Source organism: Neopsephotus bourkii, unplaced genomic scaffold (genome assembly GCF_033783945.1).
Source record: "Neopsephotus bourkii isolate Nb327-2 ecotype Australia unplaced genomic scaffold, CSIRO-AGI_Nbou_v1 NB_1136, whole genome shotgun sequence".
NCBI classification, from domain to species: domain Eukaryota; kingdom Metazoa; phylum Chordata; class Aves; order Psittaciformes; family Psittacidae; genus Neopsephotus; species Neopsephotus bourkii.
This window is the reverse complement of record NW_026901622.1, coordinates 28,708-48,802: the sequence shown is the minus strand read 5'-3', so window position 1 is coordinate 48,802 and position 20,095 is coordinate 28,708. Positions and strand designations below refer to the sequence as shown.

General features: G+C 38.9%; 1 protein-coding gene across 1 annotated transcript; it reads left to right on the top strand.

The window, feature by feature from the left end:
- The first annotated feature begins 1,275 nt into the window (after positions 1-1,275).
- Positions 1,276-19,798, top strand: LOC133217344 (transient receptor potential cation channel subfamily M member 3-like). The gene is made up of 4 exons (XM_061362742.1): positions 1,276-1,714; positions 2,259-2,458; positions 3,365-3,497; positions 12,663-19,798. The coding sequence occupies exons 1-4, from the start codon at positions 1,653-1,655 to the stop codon at positions 14,110-14,112; spliced, it is 1,845 nt and encodes a 614-aa protein (XP_061218726.1). The 5' UTR covers positions 1,276-1,652; the 3' UTR covers positions 14,113-19,798.
- The last annotated feature ends 297 nt before the right edge of the window (positions 19,799-20,095 follow it).

Below are 20,095 nucleotides of genomic sequence, written 5' to 3'. Positions count from 1 at the left end.
GTTTTGGTACTGTGTTGTGTTGGACTTTGTAGCTCTGAATCAACATGTGAGCATGTTACTGTTTCCGCAGAAATGTAAGTCTTGCACTTGACTACTGATACCAAGAAGTATCCAATGTCCCGGTTTCTGCTGGGTGGAGGCTAAGTGCACATAGCCACATATTCACAGCCACTCGAAGACAGCATTTTGAATGTCCAAATGAAACTGCTGCTTGCAGCAGCATAAGAAGCGTGAAAGTAAACGCTGACTTAAAACAATCTGAAGATAATGCTTTCTGAGAAATAAAGAATTGTGTACCTCCAGCTTGTTAAAGCAATAAAATGTATTTTTGTACGTAAGAAGGACTAATGATACCACGTGTCCAGACATAACAGAGCTGCTTGTAAAAGTTGAGTTGTGAACCAACTTCAGAAGGACCTTTCTGAAAAGGAGTAGTTGGTATTGGAAATCATGGATTTGTTGACTTAAGATGGAATTTTACAAAACACAGGGCATTGGCGAACTTTGTTGTCTGTGAAATCAGTGGGAAACTCCCACCGGTACCAGCAGGAATGGAGCCAGTACTGAGCACTTTGAAAATCCCTCAGTTAAAACTTCTTTTTGATGGAGAAGAGGGGAAGCTAGCTGTAGTGCTGTGCAAAATTTACTAAGATGGTTTGCATATGTAAGCTGCTGCTTCAATTATTTGCTTGAAAAGCTGATTAAAGAGGTGTTTAGGATGAGTAGGACTGAGGCTAGAAAAACATAAACTAAACCCACGCTTGCATATGAATGTCACCCACCACAGCACATGAAGGCACGTAAAAAATAATCAAAAGCAACAATTTAGCAATGTTTTTTCTGCCCTTGCTTCACTTCTGCAACATTAATACTAAGAACATTTTGGTTCCAAAGCATTTGGGGAAGAAACAGGTGGCAACTCTGCTGCCTACATGTCCCTTTACCTGTTACAGTAAAGACTTGATAATCTCCCCCACTGTTTCTAGGCATTCAGTCAAAAGTCCTTAATAGCAGAGGGTCATTATGAGTATGTCCCAGAAGGGCTGAGGGTAGTGCACACAGTAATAAATGTCTCCTTTTTAATCTACTTTCATGTCCTTCTTTTTTCCTTATACTGTTTGTCACATTATCACATCCTTATGCTATTTATCACATTTTTATATCAATCAAAAAAAAAAAAGAACTTTCACCAATTAAAAAATACTAAGGTTTCTCCAGGATTAAATGTTTTGACTATTTTATTTGCACAGGCACTAGTTACTACCGGAATACCATGATATTTTAGCTGTATGCTAAAATGCATTAGCTTAGTCACACCAGGCATGTCTCCTGCAATTTCTGAGGGGAATATCTTGGTATTCATGGCAAATAGCACACAATAACAAGAACTGTAGCTTGTAAAACCTGTGATACCAGGTGCAGACTTCTTAGAGGGGAGCATCAATGTAATTATTATTTGGAAGATAGTTGCTTTGGCTGGCAAACCTTTATATATATCTAAATATTTCTGTAAAATGCACTGAAAAAAATAAGAGTCATTCCCATTTTGCATCTCGTTCCCAGCTCCTTGTGGTCAAAATGAAACCAGAGAAGATGGCAAAATAATCCAGCTACCTCCCTGCAAGACAGGAGCATGGATTGTTCCTGCCATCATGGCCTGTTACCTCTTGGTTGCAAACATCCTTTTGGTGAACCTGCTTATTGCTGTTTTCAAGTGAGTGATATACTGCAAATACAGACTTGGGGGGATGCACATTACCCAAAGCCTAAGAAGGCTGCTAAACTGAAGACTTTGGCTAAGACCCGTTTTCAGAGGATGTGACGGTGAGAGGGACAGAGGGAGTAGCTTGTCTCCAGGTATAGAGGGAAATGCCAAGTTCTTCACATTGTCTCATTTCCAACAACAGAGACTCCATGGAAATCATGGCAGAGAAGCCAAAATACTTAAAGTTCAGTTGTAGCATCATTCACTCCTAATAGGAAAAACAAGAATAAACATACTTTCCTGTCTCATTTGGTTGTTATAAGACTCCGTGATTGTGCAGAGCAGATGTACAGTGGTAAGATACTCCAAAATGACTGATTGCCACTGTGCTTTCCTGAAGCACAAACTTATTCCTTTCTTTTGTTCCTCTTTTTGCAAAGCAACATTTACCACTAATAGTGAAATACGTCTAGAGAAGGTGCTGTCCTATCAGCTTTGGCAAAGTACCCAAAACCATTTCGATCTTTGTTGTTTTCCTCCTCTTGTCTTCTAGCAATACATTTTTTGAAGTCAAGTCCATATCCAATCAAGTGTGGAAGTTTCAAAGGTATCAGCTAATCATGACATTTCACGAAAGACCTGTTCTCCCACCACCTCTGATCATTTTCAGCCATATGACTATGATATTCCAACACCTCTGCTGCAGATGGCGGAAGCATGAAAGTGACCCGGATGAGAAAGACTATGGATTAAGTAAGCTTTAGACAATTCACAGAGTGGCACTTTCCCGTGCCCTTGGTAATATCTAGTGTCTGACATGAAAAAAGGCTAAGTCCAGCACACTGATAACCTTTCCAGCAGAAAACTATTTTTAACTGCAAAAATCTCACCTGAATCAGTTTCACCTGCATTCCCCAACCCTTAGCTCTCCTCAGGTATTAATGAGGCTACATTTTTCTGGGATTTTTTGGGATTGCTCCCCACTTTGTTCCTTCAAAGGAACATGGATTTTGCTGTTGCTAGGAATCTGTTATTGCTGGGATTCTTCTAACAGTCCATTGCACTTCCAGATCTCAGTTTTACTTTAGAAAACACGAAGAATTCATTCTACTTTTTGAGCAAACACCACATAATTCTGCCCAAAACACTTTTTGCCGGGATAATCTGAGAGATGGAGAGAAGTAATTACTTTGTAGACACAAGTTCTTTGCTTGACACTGACTCAAACTGGAGGAGTAGTTTTTCCAATCGCTTTTAATATGAGCCCCGTTAGACATGATGGAAACCCTGACAGATTATTTTGATAACACTTTCTCTCCTTTTCTCTTATCTAGTTCTTCAAAGTAGAAGATCTCCACCTCCGCCAATGCACATGCCAGAGGCAGAGAGCTTAGGGATATGCATCTCTTCCCAATATTAGCCATGCCACAGCCCACTTTTCTGTGAGGAGAGAGCTGGAGGCATGTGATGGCACTGGAAATGCAAGTGCAATTAGCTGTATCTATCTGCTTTCATACCAGCAGATCATTAAATTAAAATGCCAGATAAATTTGAACCCTGCTTTTGAAAGTTTATTCTATGAATTCCACAATAAAAGGAATGTAGTTAATTTCATGTGTTGATCTTTACCAAATTCACATTTTCCCATTGTTTCCACAGAACTTTTCATAACTGAGGATGAACTGAAAAAAGTCCATGATTTTGAAGAGCAGTGCATAGAAGAATATTTTAGAGAAAAGGATGACAGATTCAATTCTTCCAATGATGAAAGAATCCGTGTCACTTCAGAAAGGTGCACTTTTCTGTTTTTTTCTATAAGTTGATCTGGAAATGTGTTTCTGTTGCCATTCTCACCTTTCCTTTCTTCTTCTTAAAAGGGAAATATATGAGGTATTTTTAATATCTTAACTAAATGTAGAATGATAAAAGGTGGTGAATTTCTTTTCTCTTTTTTTTTTTTTTTTTTTTGTGCTAAAGCAAATATTCCAATGTTTGTCAAAGATTTGAAAACATGAATCTTCCCAGTTGTATTAGAACACAACTGACATACATAGTGAGAAACACAAATTATCCTTACATTTCAGTTCTTAAAGCACAACCTTAGGGGCACAAGTGGTCAGAACACAGTGGGAGGGTAAATGAGAGTTCCTAAATTAAAACTATGGCTTTAGCACTGACCTACTAGCCATTCAGTCTTGTCTCAGGATAGCTTTGCTAAATAAGTTTGTTTCATTGAAAGCAATAGGGATTCTGCCATCAATTTAAAAGGAAATAGATATTTCACCTACAGCAATGAAATGCACAGAGGACAAGGGTAATGTGTTAATTTAATGGAAGTTGCTAGTCTTCAAATTGATCAGTCCTAGAAATTCATAAATCTGTTAATCTGCTGCAGTGCTTATATGCTTTCATTGCATGGCAGCTGAGCAACAGAGTTAAATTTTGAGGACAGAGTTTGTTGTTTGATTCGTAGTACTGGGACCCATAAATATTTTAGGGCAATATCTTGTCAGATATTAAAAAAATAATTATGAACCACTGAATAGTCCATTGCCTGAATACTCCACAATAAACTGAATATAGAGTTCAGGTGAGTTGTCATTGTAATTGATTACACAGATGTTCACACTTTTCTCCTTATACACAGCCTTCTAGCACTGCTCCTGATGAAGCTATGACTAAGAAATGTTTTCTCTAGGCAAGGAAACACCTTTTTAATTTGGTTTTGAAATAAATCTGTCCCAGAGCAGGATTAGTAGATATAAAATCCTTTAATTATCTGCATTACTGAAAACAGCAGTCCTAAAAATACATATTTTAGAAAAGGATAATAGAGGGGAAATATAGTAAGCCATGTACTGACTTCCTCTTAAAGAATTGCCAAGTAATTCAGCTCTGGTTGGTCTGGAAGAGACAAATGAAGAATGAAATTACACAGGTCTGTATAATTACGAGTGCAAGGAGAAGATGACTAGAAATCAATTGCTTGCTGTCTCTCCCAGAAAAAGATATAGGGAAGCAACAGATAAATCTAGCAGAATCCCAGGTTCAAAATAAACCAGAATTGGTGATTTTTCCATGCAGTAAGTAGTGGAACAGAGCAAATTCTTGAAAGCTGCTAAGGTCTAAACAAAGCTGATGATGCCAGCTAAAAGTACATGTGGGTTCAAACAGAGACTAGGTAAGTTTATGGAAGAAAAATCCAGTAAGGACTGCAAAATACACCGAGATCATATTGAGTCCATTAAGTTCCTGAGCAGTAAATGCTTAGACTGGAGAATATAAGGGCAAAAGAATTACATGTATTTCAAAGCAAAATCATGGGCTAAATTGGTTGGTCATCCAACTGTGTGCCTTTTTTTCTTATATTCTCATAGTCTAGTGGTCAGAAAACTAACCTGAAAGTCATCAATTCAGGTTCAAATCTCTGTTTGGCCGCAGCTTTCCTTTTGGTGACCATGGAAAAAAGAGGCACATTTGAAGCCTCTGTAAATAAGTGATCCAGCTGAGACCTTCATATTTGGGAAGTGCCCTAAGGCCTTGAAGTCCAGTCTGTCTCTGCACTCTGTGCTGGACCTTCTTCATAGGAAAAGCCCTTTTCTCTATTTTAAATAAATAGCCTAAAGCACCTCATTCCAGAACAGAGTTCAAGATTATGAACCCTAAATGAAGACAAGCACCTGAGCCCTACAGAGAAGTAGTTCTTTAAAAATCCATTTAGCTCAGTCAACAGCGTAATGTGGAAACCAGTATGCCCCAGCTGTGTAAGGAAGACAAGGGTTGCGACCCCATGAGGTACTGGGGCCCCTCCCAGACTCAAACACACTACTAGTACTTGCAGCAATTAAATCCCAGGTGAACACAGTTTCTCCAGTCATAATAGCTCTCTTATTTCCTTGCCAAACCAACTGCAGTACTTTACCACATAAGGCAACTTCAACTGCATCAAAGATCTGAAGGAATACTTTAAAAGATGAGTGAGAAATCAGAGATACCTAAGTATCCTAAATAACACACATTTTAAAAACTAGATGCCCAAGTCTGACATTTTGCCTGCAGTTATGGCCAGGGAAGATTTCCTTGAAGTGTTCTTAATTTAAAACTTCAACCATTTGTTTGTTTGTTTGTTTGTTTTTAACCTGTGGAACATTCAAATATTTAAAATCCAGATTTACACTATAGTTTCTATGTAAAGACATCTTTGTATGATAAACAAGATATAAAGAAAATATAGAAGATGCAAGACTACAGTCTCCTAATGTCATTAGCCTGTAGCAGTAGACCAGGCACCAAGCACAATGGCATGAGATATCAGTTTAGTCATCTGTCCAGTTTACTCAGCTTTACACAATCTCAAATCAAACCAGAAAGCCCCACACATGTGAGTGAAGTTCCCCCTGAAGAACTTCCATTTGCAGGAAGGTGCAGGCTACAGGATCAAAAAGGGATGTCCTGGACAATCCCTGTGTGATATACCTGCACCTGGACCTGGACTGCTCACTACCTTCCCTCCATGTGTCCCTGATATGCTCACCTATTGCTTGAGCAGCTCCTACTCAGACATGGATTTATCAGAGTGCCCCCAGTCCTGCTTGGAGGAAGAACATCTGCTTATCATAGGTGCAAAACACGGTACTCCTGGAAGAGGGATCTAGCACTGGAAGGGAAATGGGAGATGGAAAGAGAGCCTTGCTCTGAAGCTCAGCCTAGGTAGGTCCCAGAGACAGATTAGGAGCTCAGGAAAACAACAGGACATCCCATTACTTGCTGCACTGGCTTGGGTGTAAATGAGCAATTTCAGCTAAGCAGTCAGTGGCTATGCTGTGTCAGGACCGCAGCACCTTGTCTGACTCACCTACAAGAAGTTTCAGTTCCTACTTTCACCCTGGCATCCAGTGGGGGCCCTTTTTGGTTCAGCAATCATCTTACTTTTCTAAAAAAAAAATACCACTGAGGTGTCCAGATAACTTGGTGGAGTAGCTCACTAACTAGAATCTGTCATGAGCACATGGGAGTAGCTGCAGATTAGTGATACACATCAGATGAAGTGATTGACTAGTCAGAAAAACACAAAGCAGTACAAAGATGTAGGTGTTTCCCTAATTGCATTTATAAGGTTAGGCGAATCTTTGTGAATCTCCCAGAGACCCATGAGGAAAACAAAGTTGGACAAATTCACTTCAGTGCAGCAGACAAATCATAACTTTTCCTGGAGAGCCTTCCTTTCTAATCACCATGAAGTTTTCAGTGGCATATTTTGACCAACACAGAGGCATGTGTAATTTGATAAAAAAAATAATTCATTTTTTTTCTTGATTTGGCATGAAGCCACTAAAACAATCTCTTCAGAAGGTATTTTATCTACATGGACAGGTCTTGACTCTTTCAAACCCAATGCAAAACCTCTTGTTGATTCCAAAGGGAGCAGAATCACATTGTAACAGTATTTAAAAAGCAGATAATCTGGCTGGGGTAGATGCTATTATGTCATCTTTGGTACTATATGGTGTTCATTACTACAGCACCCTAACACTTTATAGTTTGCAGTGCAATTACACTAACAGGATCAATGTGAATTAAGATGTAGTTATTATCTTGAGTTCAGAGATGGCATGCTGAAGTGCACAGAAATAGATCTGGGTTGGTAAAAGGGCCATTACTGAGCCTGCTGGGCTAGGCCACATATGCAGAGTGACAGCAGGAAAGGTCTGTGAATCCAGCAGCATCTCTCTGTGGTCACAGAGTTAAGTGGTCTTAGGCTCCACATGGTAAAGCAGTGAGGACAACCCAGTGTCCTTAGCCTGCAGAAACCACTGCATCTAAGAAAACTGGCTGACCACTTGCATCAGCAGTGCTTTACCAAAAGATGTCAGGCAAAATACCAATGGCCTGTTACAGGCTTGAGAACTGCTGTCAGCAGTTTCTTTAAATCAAACCATTGTACAGAAACTTATAACAAGCGGGTAGATACCTTTGTAAGTGACTTTCATTGTCTACAGTCTTTGCAGCAGCTGAAAAGGATTTTGAAGTACAAATCATACCTTAAAAATAGACATAGGTTCACAAAAGAGACTTGTGAACTAGCATTCAGTTAATTGGTCTACTGCTGAAAAGAGTGACTTACTCCAATTAAATCATTATTTCAGTTACATTATTGATGACCTGACCTGCAAAAGTTAAATATAACCAAAATGAATGCCAGCAAAAACTATCATTTCCCAAACCATAATTTTAAAGGCTCATCAAAAGTAATATAAAATCTTTGCCAGCTTCCCAGTTATGGCCTTTTATTTATTTCCTGGTTACTGAATATTGTCTTCAGATAACCTAGGCTTGTTTCACTATTCGGAATTTTTGAGCTTCAGGAGAAGACGTTTAATGCACATTTTACGTGTAGCCTCCTCTTTTTCTGTTTTCATTTCCATCTGTTTGGATGGCTTGTGCTTTCTCATACATTGGATAAATATTGCTGTAAAGAAAAGCACAGGTGCAATGAAGGCAACATACATGGGTATTTTGAGATTCCCAAAAGGTTTAAACTGTCTCCAACACACATGGGGCAAAAAATGCAAAGCAAAACTTGGTCATTCTTATTTTGAAATAGAATTTATTTCAAAACTATTGCTGAAGGGAATACAGCTCTAGCTGTCTATTCACTGAATGCAAGATAATAAAAAAATATGGGAAAATAAAAGATTTCATGTCATAAAACTTTTTGAGGACTAGATTATGATTGTGTTTCTCCAGAACATATTCTTTTATGTCCACAGTGTTTGGCTGATGTGATTTTATTATGTTTGTAGTAGGATTACCCCCAGAGTGTGGTGCTGTTCTGTGTGATGAATGATTGAGCTGAACATTAAATTAATATAAATTATCACTAGTTAAAAGAATAAGTATAGTTAAAAGGTCTGGGAGTGGCCACATGCAATATATATAACAAAAAATAACTAAATTCAGCTAGTAGCTTTGGTATTGGAGATCACCATCACTCAGGCTTTCTCTTTGTGAGTAATATTACAGTCAGGGTCAACCCACTGTAAATACAGTTACGTATTTTTCAGTTATCTATGCACATTTCTTTGTAACTCTGGTTTCTGAACCCAGACTGCAGTATCCCTTACCTTGTTGAGTTTCTACATAAATTTCCCACAGCTATCAATGCACTCACATCTGTGATAATTCCACAGCAACCAACAGAATATGTAACTCAGAAGTCTCTCTTCATCTTGGCCAGCAATACCACCGGTTTTACACTCTGTGCCTCCATCAGTAGCTAATAGATCATGTTCAGGGAAGGCAGAACAATACATGTATGTGTACCTGCAAGGAATGACTCTAGGTTCTTCTTGGGATGCATTAGTTGCATTCAGTAGCATTGTACAGCCCTCATGTGAATACAGTATGCAAGACTTATTTCACTATGGACAGTTGTACTCATATTCCAGATACCAGATATGCAACCAAGCACAATGATTCAGCTGGCTATGTTTGTATTAAGAATTATTTCACTTGCATACATCTTTCAAAGAAAAAGAAAAAGAAAGAAAAAGAAAAAGAAAAAAGAAAATGTTCAGTTAGCTTCTTACCTTCACAAAATGACAGAATGTAATAAATTCATTCCAGTTCTTGGGTAGCTTTAGCTGGGCAAATATTTCTTTTTGGCCATAATCTGAGCATTCTCAAGTAAAATCCAGGAGGTTTCTCAAATTGTTCCATAGGACTGGACAACCCTAAAATCATAATGTTGCATCTCTTCATCACCTTGGAACAGTTGTTACAGAATATGAATGTGTGATGAGGCATTCAATTACTAGCTGATAGATATTTCAAAATTATAATGGTTTTCAATAACATAGCAGCTCAGATAACTAATAGCATGTGGGAAAATTCAACTGCTTTCCGTATATAAACTATGGAATTATATCCTGTGCTTGCAATAAAATTAGTCAGTTGTGTTCGAGAAGTTGGCAGAACAAGAGTTAGACTGGTGCCTAAATGATAGCAAGATCATAGAATCATAGAACAGTTAGGGTTGGAAAGGACCTTAAGATCATCAAGTTCCAACCCCCTTGCCATGATGAGTAGAATGAGATTCTTTGAAACTGCTAGTTTATTTCTTACCTGTAATTACTTGATCATTCTTCTGTTGAAGTCTGGTGACAGCAATACAGTTACTTCTTTGCACTGGATTTGCTGTGCTTCTGCTTTCAAAACTCGTGATCTTCAACAGAGAAAGCCTGTATTTCACAGGAATGTGAGACTTGCTGTAGGGAGTGGTGTCACACTCCTCCCGCTTCTTTCTTGCGCAGGCAGGTTGCTGTTGCTCATTACCCTGAGGCAGTCAGACCTTAGTGTTTCACCAGCTGACTATCTGTGCATTAATTAACAAGGCATAAATGCTGCCCAGTACTCATTCATTGCTAAAATCTGGTTTCCTTCTGGGCAAGAAAGAGTGCTTATGGTGTTGCCAGTTCCAGGTCAGTTGTCCTTGTGGAAATTAAGCTAGAACTAGTAGATGATACTTATCTCATCAGAAACCCTGACTATGATTGACAGGGTGCCGATTAATATTTGAGTATGAATTGCACCAACAGGCAGAGAGTAAGAGACTTGTGAACAGAAAAGTGTAGAAATTCTGCCATTTGGTATCTGTTATTTTTCTCTTCATTTTTTCAGTGTCTACAGGAATGGGAAAACCAGAATTGTAACCTTAAAAATCACACAATGATAACTATATAAATGTGTTGCTTTTTATACTATTTTGGCAGATAATGGAGATCCCTGGCCTGCCACAGGAGCTACAATCAGAGAAAATAATTACAAGAAGAAATTTCATATGTGCTGAAGATATTTTCACTGTGTAAAACTAGGGGACACCATATAAAGCCTTTAGTAGAGATGTGTTAGAAACCAGAAAATTGAAATGGTTGAAAGCCATCAATATGAATTAGTACAAAATTCACCTTTAAATCAAAAAAAATTTTAAAATGAGACAGACCAGTAGTGCAGATCAGGTATACTGAAGTTTAAATTAGGGTCACACATAAAATTATTACCTATAATACTTTAATCTTTTTCTTTATATGTTAGAATAGGTAGCTGACAAGTAACTTTAAAAGCCATCATGTCAATCCCTAACCTATTAACACAGACTACACAAAGCACAATCACACTAATGGAGCAGTCTTAGCATGTGTACCTTATCTAGGCTGTGTATGGTTGGATCAGAACTTCCTCCCTGCAGTTTTTATGCATACTTTACTTGATATTACCCACATTCAATATAATAGCTTATACTTTTTATTTTTATATATATATGTATTTATGAGCTCATATGTATATATAGATGAGCTAAAGACTAATCAGAGAACAAAGAAATTATCTCCTTAGCTCCGCATAGCACTAGCTATGTTTTACCCTGGGACAAACACCATTAAAAAAAAAAAAAAAATGGGATGTTACCTACCTTCTATGGCACATTGACCACTTTCATTATATTATTTAGTTCTGCAAGTAGCTGTGGTGTTCCTGCCTGTGGAACAACTTTGGACGTCATGTGGTGTCTGCTCTAAGTGTAATTCATTCATAACAAACTAATTAGAAGTTTTGGCAGCAAAGAGGCAGCAAATCATAGTGATGTTTCTGTAATAACACAGTCCCTGCGATAGAATCATAGAATCAAATAGCAGCTCAGATAACTAATAATATGAGAAAAATTCAACTGCTTTCCATATATAAACTATGGAATTATATCCTGTGCTTGCAATAACATTAATCTGTTGTGTTGGAGAAGTTGGTAGAACAAGAGTTAGACTGGTGCCTAAATGACAGTAAGATCATAGAATCATAGAACGATTAGGGTGGGAAAGGACCTTAAGATCATCAAGTTCCAACCCCCCTGCCATGGGCAGGAACACCTCACACTAAACCATGTCACCCAAGGCTCTGTCCAACAGGGCCTTGAACACTGCCAGGGGTGGAGCATTCACAACTTCCCTGGGCAACCCATTCCAGTGCCTCACCACCCCCACAGTAAAGAACTTCTTCCTTATATCCAGTCTAAACTTCCCCTGGTTAAGGTTTAATCCGTTCCCCCTTGTCCTATCACTACAGTCCCTAATGAACGGTCCCTCCCCAGCATCCCTATAGGCCCCCTTCAAATACTGGAAGGCTGCTATGATGTCTCCATACAGTCTTCTCTTCTCCAGGCTGAACAGCCCCAACTTTCTCAGCCTATCTTCATACAGGAGGTGCTCCAGCCCCCTGATCATCCTCATGGCCCTCCTCTGGACTTGTTCCACCAATTCCATGTCCTTTTGATGTTGAGGACAGCAGAACTTCACACAACACTCGAAGTGAGGTCTCATGAGAGCAGAGTAAAGGGGCAGGATCACCTCCTTTGACCTGCTGGTCATGCTCCTTTTGAGGCATCCCAGGTTATGGTTGGCTTTCTGGTCTGCGAGCGCACACTGGGCCAGCTCATGTTCAATTTCTCGCTGACCAAGGCCTCTGCAGGGCTGCTGAGAATCTCTTCTCTGCCCTACCTGTAGCTGTGCCTGGGATTGCCCCGACCCAGGTGTAGGACCTTGCACTTGTCATGGTTAAACTTCATGAGCTTGGCATTTGCCACCTCTCAAGAGCGCCAAGGTCCCTCTGGATGGCATCCCTTCCCTCCAATGTATCAACCAAACCACACAGCTTGGTGTCATCAGCACACCCAAATTTCCCTTTACATTACACAGCAGAGACCCTTGGTTTAACCCACTGGAACAGTTTCCTGAGCAAGCAGTATTTATTTGCTTAACCTTTTTTAGCAGGGTTTTGAAGCAGATAAGGTAGTGTAGACTGGCTTTGGATTTTAAGACCTATTTGTTCATGTCTGGTTTGGTGTCCTATTAGCTGAACTTCACTGCTTTGTAGAAATTAATGTGTTTAATTCTTCTCTTTTTTTAAGGGTAGAGAACATGGCCATGCGACTGGAAGAAGTTAATGAGCGAGAGCACTGCATGAAGGCATCTCTGCAGACTGTTGACATTAGGCTTGCTCAGCTGGAAGATATGATGGGACGAATGGTGATCGCCCTAGAAAAACTGACTGGCATAGAAAGAGGTGAGACAACCAAGATACGATCCAGGACCTCATCCGACTGTACTGATGCAGCCTACATTGTGAGGCAGAGTAGCTTCAATAGCCAGGAAGGAAATACTTACAAGCTTCAAGAAAGCATAGATCCCACTGGAGAGGAATCCATGTCCCCAACATCTCCTACGATCACACCCCGCATGCGAAGCCACTCTTTCTATGCAACAAACATGAAGGACAAGTGTGGGCTGGAAAAGTTTGAAAGCATTTTTAAGGAAAGGTCTCCAAGCCTGCATCGAGCTATCAGTTCCCACTCGATAGCAAAAGAAGGAAAGATTCCTTTAGCCCCTACCAGCACTTTGTCAATTGCCCCAGACTCCAGAAGGCCTTCGTCTTGTATTGACATCTACGTTTCTGCCATGGATGAGATGCATTCTGACACGGAGCCTCTCGACAGCTCCATAAATATTCTTGGTACCGGAGATGCAGCTTTGCAGGCTCACATAGCCTCTTCCATTTTGGCTAACAGTGCGTACATTAGCAGTACACCTGGTGAAAAAATCTCTGGCAGGAGTCTTGATTGTGAGGAAACCTCTGGAATAGAAACAAGAGCATTTTCTTCAGACTATTCACAAATTACAGATTGTCAAATCCCCTGGGATTCAGACCCTCCATTGTATCATGCTTTAGAGCGATCTAAAAGCAGTCGTTATCTGGCTACAACTCCATTTATTCTAGAAGAAACACCAATTGTGAAATCTCACAGTTTTATGTTCTCTCCATCTCGGAGCTGCTTCAGCAGCCTTGGTGTCCCAGTCAAGACTGCGGAGTACACAAGTATTACGGACTGTATTGACACAAGGTGTGTGAGTGCTCCCCAGGCCATTGCAGAGAGGGCCAGTTTCCCGGGAAGTCTTGGAGGCAAAGTGGAGGACTTGGGATGTTGCCACCCAGAGAGAGAAGCTGAACTAAGCCACCCGAGTTCTGATCATGAGGATATTGAGGCCAAAGACAAAAAGGGGATCCCCTTATCTCCTCAAGATGGCAATGCTACAAGAGCTCTGCCCAACAGCATCCCAATTCCTAAAATAGAGCGGGCTAACAGCTACTCTGCAGAGGAGTCCAACATGTTATATGCACAGCACACACGAAAGAGCTACTCTATCAGTGACAAACTTGACAGACAGCGAAATGCAACAGGCCCGCGAAACCCCTTCCAGAGGAGTAAGTCCTCAAGGCCAGAGAGCAGGGGGGACAACGTGTCCATGAGGAGACTGTCCAGAATGGGAGCTTTCCGCAGCTTTGAAAACAAGCACAGCTAGGCCTAGACAAAGCTCACCAGCAGTCCAAGGGTCACCTGCTCTCCAGTCCGTCTTTCTCAGCAGAACTTAAAAAATCCCTCTTGTCACTCTTTGCCAACTCCAGTTGGCTTTAGGCACTGGTCAAGAGAGCACATTGTTGGTCTCAGCATTGCCCACTGAGTTACTGCATCTTGACCCAGTTGACATTTGCACTTAAGGAAGAAGGGAGGGATTAAAGCTCTATAAAGTTTTCAGTAAACAGCAGTTATAACAAGCCCCTTTATGAAGTCACAAGAAATGAATTAGTAGGTTCAGAAATCTGCCTTTTATTAGAAAGCATCCTAAGGTCTTTGATCATTATTAAAGTTTTCAGGATGCAGGAATTAACTGGCAAAAGACATGTACAAGTTAGATGTTCTAAACTTCAATCACAGCTTCTTTTTCATCTGTTTCACCATTGTGATGGCTGATGAAAAGCATATATTTCTGTAGTAAATGGCAGCAAACAAACCTAAAGTCTCCCAAATCCCATGCATCCCACACTTCTGGAGATGAAGAAAAATGAACAAGATAACAACCATAATGTTCACTTGTCTCTTTTTGTATCAACTTCTAGTGCCACAAAAAGTTTGTATTTTCAAGAGCAGAAAGGGAAATGAAATGTCTTTTGTACTGCAACTTAAATGGAGGGAAGATTTATGTTAAAATATCAGGTGATAACCTGTATAAAACAGGCATTCTAGATTCTAGTGCAGCTGAGCAAGCTCAGGATGAATGTAATTAAGTGGAATAGTATATTTTTATTTTTTTAACCACATTTGTCATCAGTATGTTGTCTCACTAAATCAAAGGATGTGATGGAACAGTAAGAACAGGGTGATCAGAGCACAGCACTGTAATATTGTCAGGTTCTCACTGCTCCATTTCATTAGGTATACAACCTGGGGAGATCTGTCCACAAGGCTGCTGCCAGGCTCTTCTTGCTGTTCTGTTTGAGCTGCCAATTTTTCTCATAATTCACTTACATTATTCCTAAAAATATGCACCTTTTTTTTTTCATGATAACACAGCCATTATTGAACATTTCAAAGTATACAAGATGTATCAAACAGTCTCAGTCCAGATTAATGCAATTAGACTGAAGTTGGTTAAGGGGGAATGTTCTTGGCAGAGAACTGGATAGCACTAAAAAGTGTATATGCTTTTAAGGTAAGTTAAAGGACCAAAGTGAAACTGTACATGTCTGTAAACAGCAAAAGCCATCTGTTGAGACTAGGATTCCACCATTCAGCAGCATACTACATAATGTGCATTTTAGTAGGCTAAAATCTATCTAGTTATGGCTTTTGATTGAAGATAGTCATAATTCCATTGACCCCATACATCTTCCAAGGGTCCATAATGTCAACCAGAATTTCAAATGTCTCATTAGAAGATACCACAGTGGTCACAGGTGGAAGAGTATGCAGAAGACAGGAGAAGGGTGGAAAAGCATAAACGGAAACTGGAATTAAAATTTCATATCCTTTGTAACATCACAACTTCTAAGCTTGTAAAGAGCTGAAGCTAATGCTATTAAAAATTAAAACATCTCTACACAGATCGACATGTGTGTAGAACGAACTTCTTTTTGTTATTAAAAATGAACATGTGATTGGAGTACATACTTCCCATTATTTAAATGGAAATTATCTTCTAAATCTCTAACGCAGCTTTGAAAATGCAGGCTGATATTTTCTAACTGGGAGCTCACCCTTGGAGACTTTGAGCACCATATGAGAGCTAAGTCTGAAAGGCAACAAACCCAAACATAAAAATAATTATCAGCCTCAAGAAAAGAGGCAAAGAAGATGAAAATATTTAGTTCCTGAGTCACTACATTGGAAAGTTAAGGAAATAAAGAAACGCAGCATGGGGACTTTAAGCACAATCTGTTTCATACTTCCTGCACCACCGTGTTCCTTGCTTTCTTCTGTTTGATCAGGCTTTCAATGAGCTAAACTCCACCAAGACACCGTGTTTATGCAATTGCCTTGCCATCCATGTGCAGCATTGCAGTCACATGGCAACACTGAGAAAGGTCAGAAACCTTTCTGTGCATTATGAAGCATGCTTGTGACAGGCTGATTGTTGAATAGCAAAATGTCTTAGGGCAAAGGAACTTGTATTTAACAATCTGCTTCAAATGTGCCAACTTTTGATAGCAGCCTTCTCCTAAGGCTTCTCCAAATATGTCTATCCTTGGTGAGTAGAGGGGGATATTCTCACTTTGTTTTCTTTGTTACTTTTACGAATGTCTGCTGAAACTGTTCATGGACTCTTCCACTGTCACCGTAATACTGGCTGACTCTAGAGGAACTTCAGATTCAGTAGAAATTCCTCAGCAATGCATAGTGAATTAGTTCAAGGTTTAGGGCTGTCCTCTGGAATAGATTTCATTGCTTAGTTTGTCAGGGTAAAGGAATTTGCCAAACCCAGAAGCTGTTCAGGATGCAGCACTTTATTGATCTGGAGCACACATTCCAGGTAAAATGAAACAGGACACTTTATTTACCTCTTAAAATTTGCCATTATCTATAAAATGTAAAATCAGATGTTAAAAGTGTGATTGCAAGATGTCGGAACACTACTGCTTCTGAATGTTTCCCATTTATTCTACAATATGGTGTCTATAGAATATATTATGATGGATGTTAGATTATTTTATCTTCACCTAGTTTTTACAAATTGCATTAAACTGCTCCTTTCTGAATTTGTTGGTTAAACACCCTTTCCTTGCAATGGGACCAGATTTCCCACTCCCAACATTACGACCATTTAGTGAAAGTAGAAGTCTTACCATCCATCATCATGTAGCTATAGCATGTGCCATATGACATATTCTGTATCAAAGGATAGCTTATGAAATATATATATATAAACACACATATATACATAACTCCCATATATAAACCAGTATAGTTGTGACATGTGGTACTATTAGTGAACGTTACAGGACAGTATTCATATCACATTATGAGGTCTTGTTTGTAGATCTGTAACATTCAATTAAAATAGCACATGTTGCATCGCGCATTAAGTTCCACTATCCAATTATTAGCTTACATATGGAATATGCATTTCTGGTCACAGTGCGTGTTTGGTTTGTTTCACACATTTCTCTGTATAGCTCCACTTAAATGTCTGTGTGAGCTGATATATAAACCTTTAATGAGCCAATTTGGGCTCTGACAGGTGAGTTGTGATAGTGTGAAAGATGAACTGGCATGTTATGCAAAAGATTATAAATGAACTTTAATAATATTTTGAATCTCAAATGAACTTAGCTCTTTGTTTACATATGTTGGTCAACTGAGGAAGCGTTGTACAATATTTTATAAATATTTTCCTATAGTAATCTGTTCTGTTGTTTCCAGTTTAAGTGATGCTATTCTGCAGTTGGGGTATACACTTGTCCTAGGTATTGGATTATAGCACATTATTCTTTCACAATAACAGTGTGATATGACTGAAGTAGTTTCTCTTCCTTACAGTCCAGTCTTCTTTTGTGTCAATGAAAATGCATGCATTGTTCCATGAGTTTCTTTGGACTACTATGAGACTTAACATTTTGCTATTGCCTGCCTGTAAAGATGAATCCAGTTAGGAATGAATTCAAGCTTTTGGATGTTTACATTATTTCCATTATGTTTGATCTTTAGCAAAGTAAGTGATTTTTTTTTATTCTTTTTAAATTACAATTGTATTTTATGAAATTGAAATACTCAACACAAAATGCGAACCTACAGCAGTGCTCAGACATTTGGCTCTCTTTTTTTGGAAGAGATAAGGTGCTACATTATTGTTCTTAGCACAAGTGCCAGTTAACAAATGGCAGTGAGGGGATAATTTGAAAATATTATTAAAAACCAAAACGTCCATTCGTCCACATAAGGAAATCCCTCTGGGTTCCAGACGTAGATTCCTTTTTTTTTTTTTTTTCATTTTCCATTTATAAAATTTTGGTAAAAAAAAAAAAACAACAAACCTGATTTGTACCTTTTGTGGAATGGATAGCCTTTTGTCAGGGGATAAATATCTTAGGTGTATTTTTTGTATGAGAAGAAAATGATTCATTTCTTAGGAACTGCCAGTGCATGGAAAATGCAAATACACAAATACCTGCTGAAAAGAAGTGCTGGTAGCAGCACACAGCCTTAGTTCAATGACTGCAGTTGGAGCAACCAAGTATCTGTCCTGAGAGGAAAAGTTGTCAAAAGTATTAGCTTAGAGGGAGACAGTGAAACAAAATTCACTGTAAACACATGGTACAAATTTTCAAAACAAGCATAAATGTTTTGTAATGTTGCTCAGGTTAGATACTTAAGAGGATCTGATAATCACCAGAAGGGAAGATGTGAGCTGGTCATTCCTGGATTTCCCTAGGAATACTCAAGTAGTTGTGATGTATCTCACTTGCTTACAAAATTACCGTATATTTGCATTTTTGCACAAATATGCACAACTGTTTCAACGAAGGCCACGTTTTCAGTTCTGTTAAAAGATACCAAGTATAGATTTCCTTCTTCAAAAGAAATGGGAAAGCTTCCTAGCATGAATTTTCCCTCGTCCACCTCAAACAACAGCATGATTCAAACTGGATAGAAATAAATAAAAGTGTTGGGGGTGTCTGCTTACCTAACAAAAACATTCATTCCTCTAGGTGTTATTCACTGGCCTTGCCACACGTTGTCATAAAAGCATGAAAGCATAATGTTGAATGTGAAGGGATGGAGTTTCTGCACCCCAGTAAAGTTATCGTGCTTTATGGGCAATCACAGGTTGAACACTAAAGATCACACAGGCTTCTCTTCTGAGATCAACTACAATTATGATTTTAGTGATGCTGGTGTGAATCTGCAGAAAATCCACTGCAGATTTCAATAGAGTACTCTAAATTTTGTCAGAGGATGGGTTTATTCTGTGTTTCTAACTCTATATTGAGTCATGACACAGATTATCCTAAGTCATCATCAAGTAGGATGCCTAATAACTGAGCCATTGAGCCAGACCAGTTATGAAACAGTGTCTGATCTTTTAATGTTTGCTGTATGCTTTCAGATCTCTTGTAGAGCCACACAGTACTTATTTCAAAAAGCTATTAGGAAAATATGTTTGATTATGAAATTGCTGCTGTTTCTGCTGCAGGGAAGTGATAACTCTTGTTTATTTTAGTATTTGGTAGGAAGAGAAAGGGACAGAAGTGAGAATTGGCTGTGAAATGAAATTTAAGCCTGCAGAAGAGTAAATTATGTTAAAGTTGTATCTTTTTTCCACCACTGCAGTTGTTGTACATGAGGAGAGTCTATATGCTGCTGCTGCTGTCTGGAACAGTGTTTGGAATATACTATACTAATAGCTATTTAATCATTTATTATTTGGGCTATCATTTGTAAGTGTATAACAATCATTTATAAAGGGAGAAAAATTATTAAAATGTCATTTTAAACAAATTCCTACTAATATAAAGCTTTTCAAGTATGATTTCTCTAAATGTATATCACTAGGGAAAATGGTTGTTTCCAAAGGTCTACTGGATTCACAATGCACTTTTAGACTGTGTTTAGATACGTAATTAAAAGCAGAAGTTGGCAATTACTGCAGCAGAACTTTCTGAAATTTCTGTAACAATTGTTTTGCAATAAAAAAAAAGAGATGTAGTTCAAAACATCTGTTCTTACCGGAGCATTTATTTATGGTCACTTGCTTTCAAAGCAACAAAGCAACTATGCAATGGCAGCTGCTTTTCTCTAAGATGTCCAGCTGCTCTAGTTCTACCTTTAGTTCAGCTTCAAAGAAAACCAAAAGGTTTGCACTGTGCTTACAGACATTTTGAATGTTGTAGTTTCCACCTCTAAGAGCAGGTGTCATTCAGGTATTCCTTACTTCAGGCAATATCAGACCCCAGTTTGAGCCAAGACAGACATACTTCTCAGTGTGTTCATTTAAAAGGATGGAAGTTTCT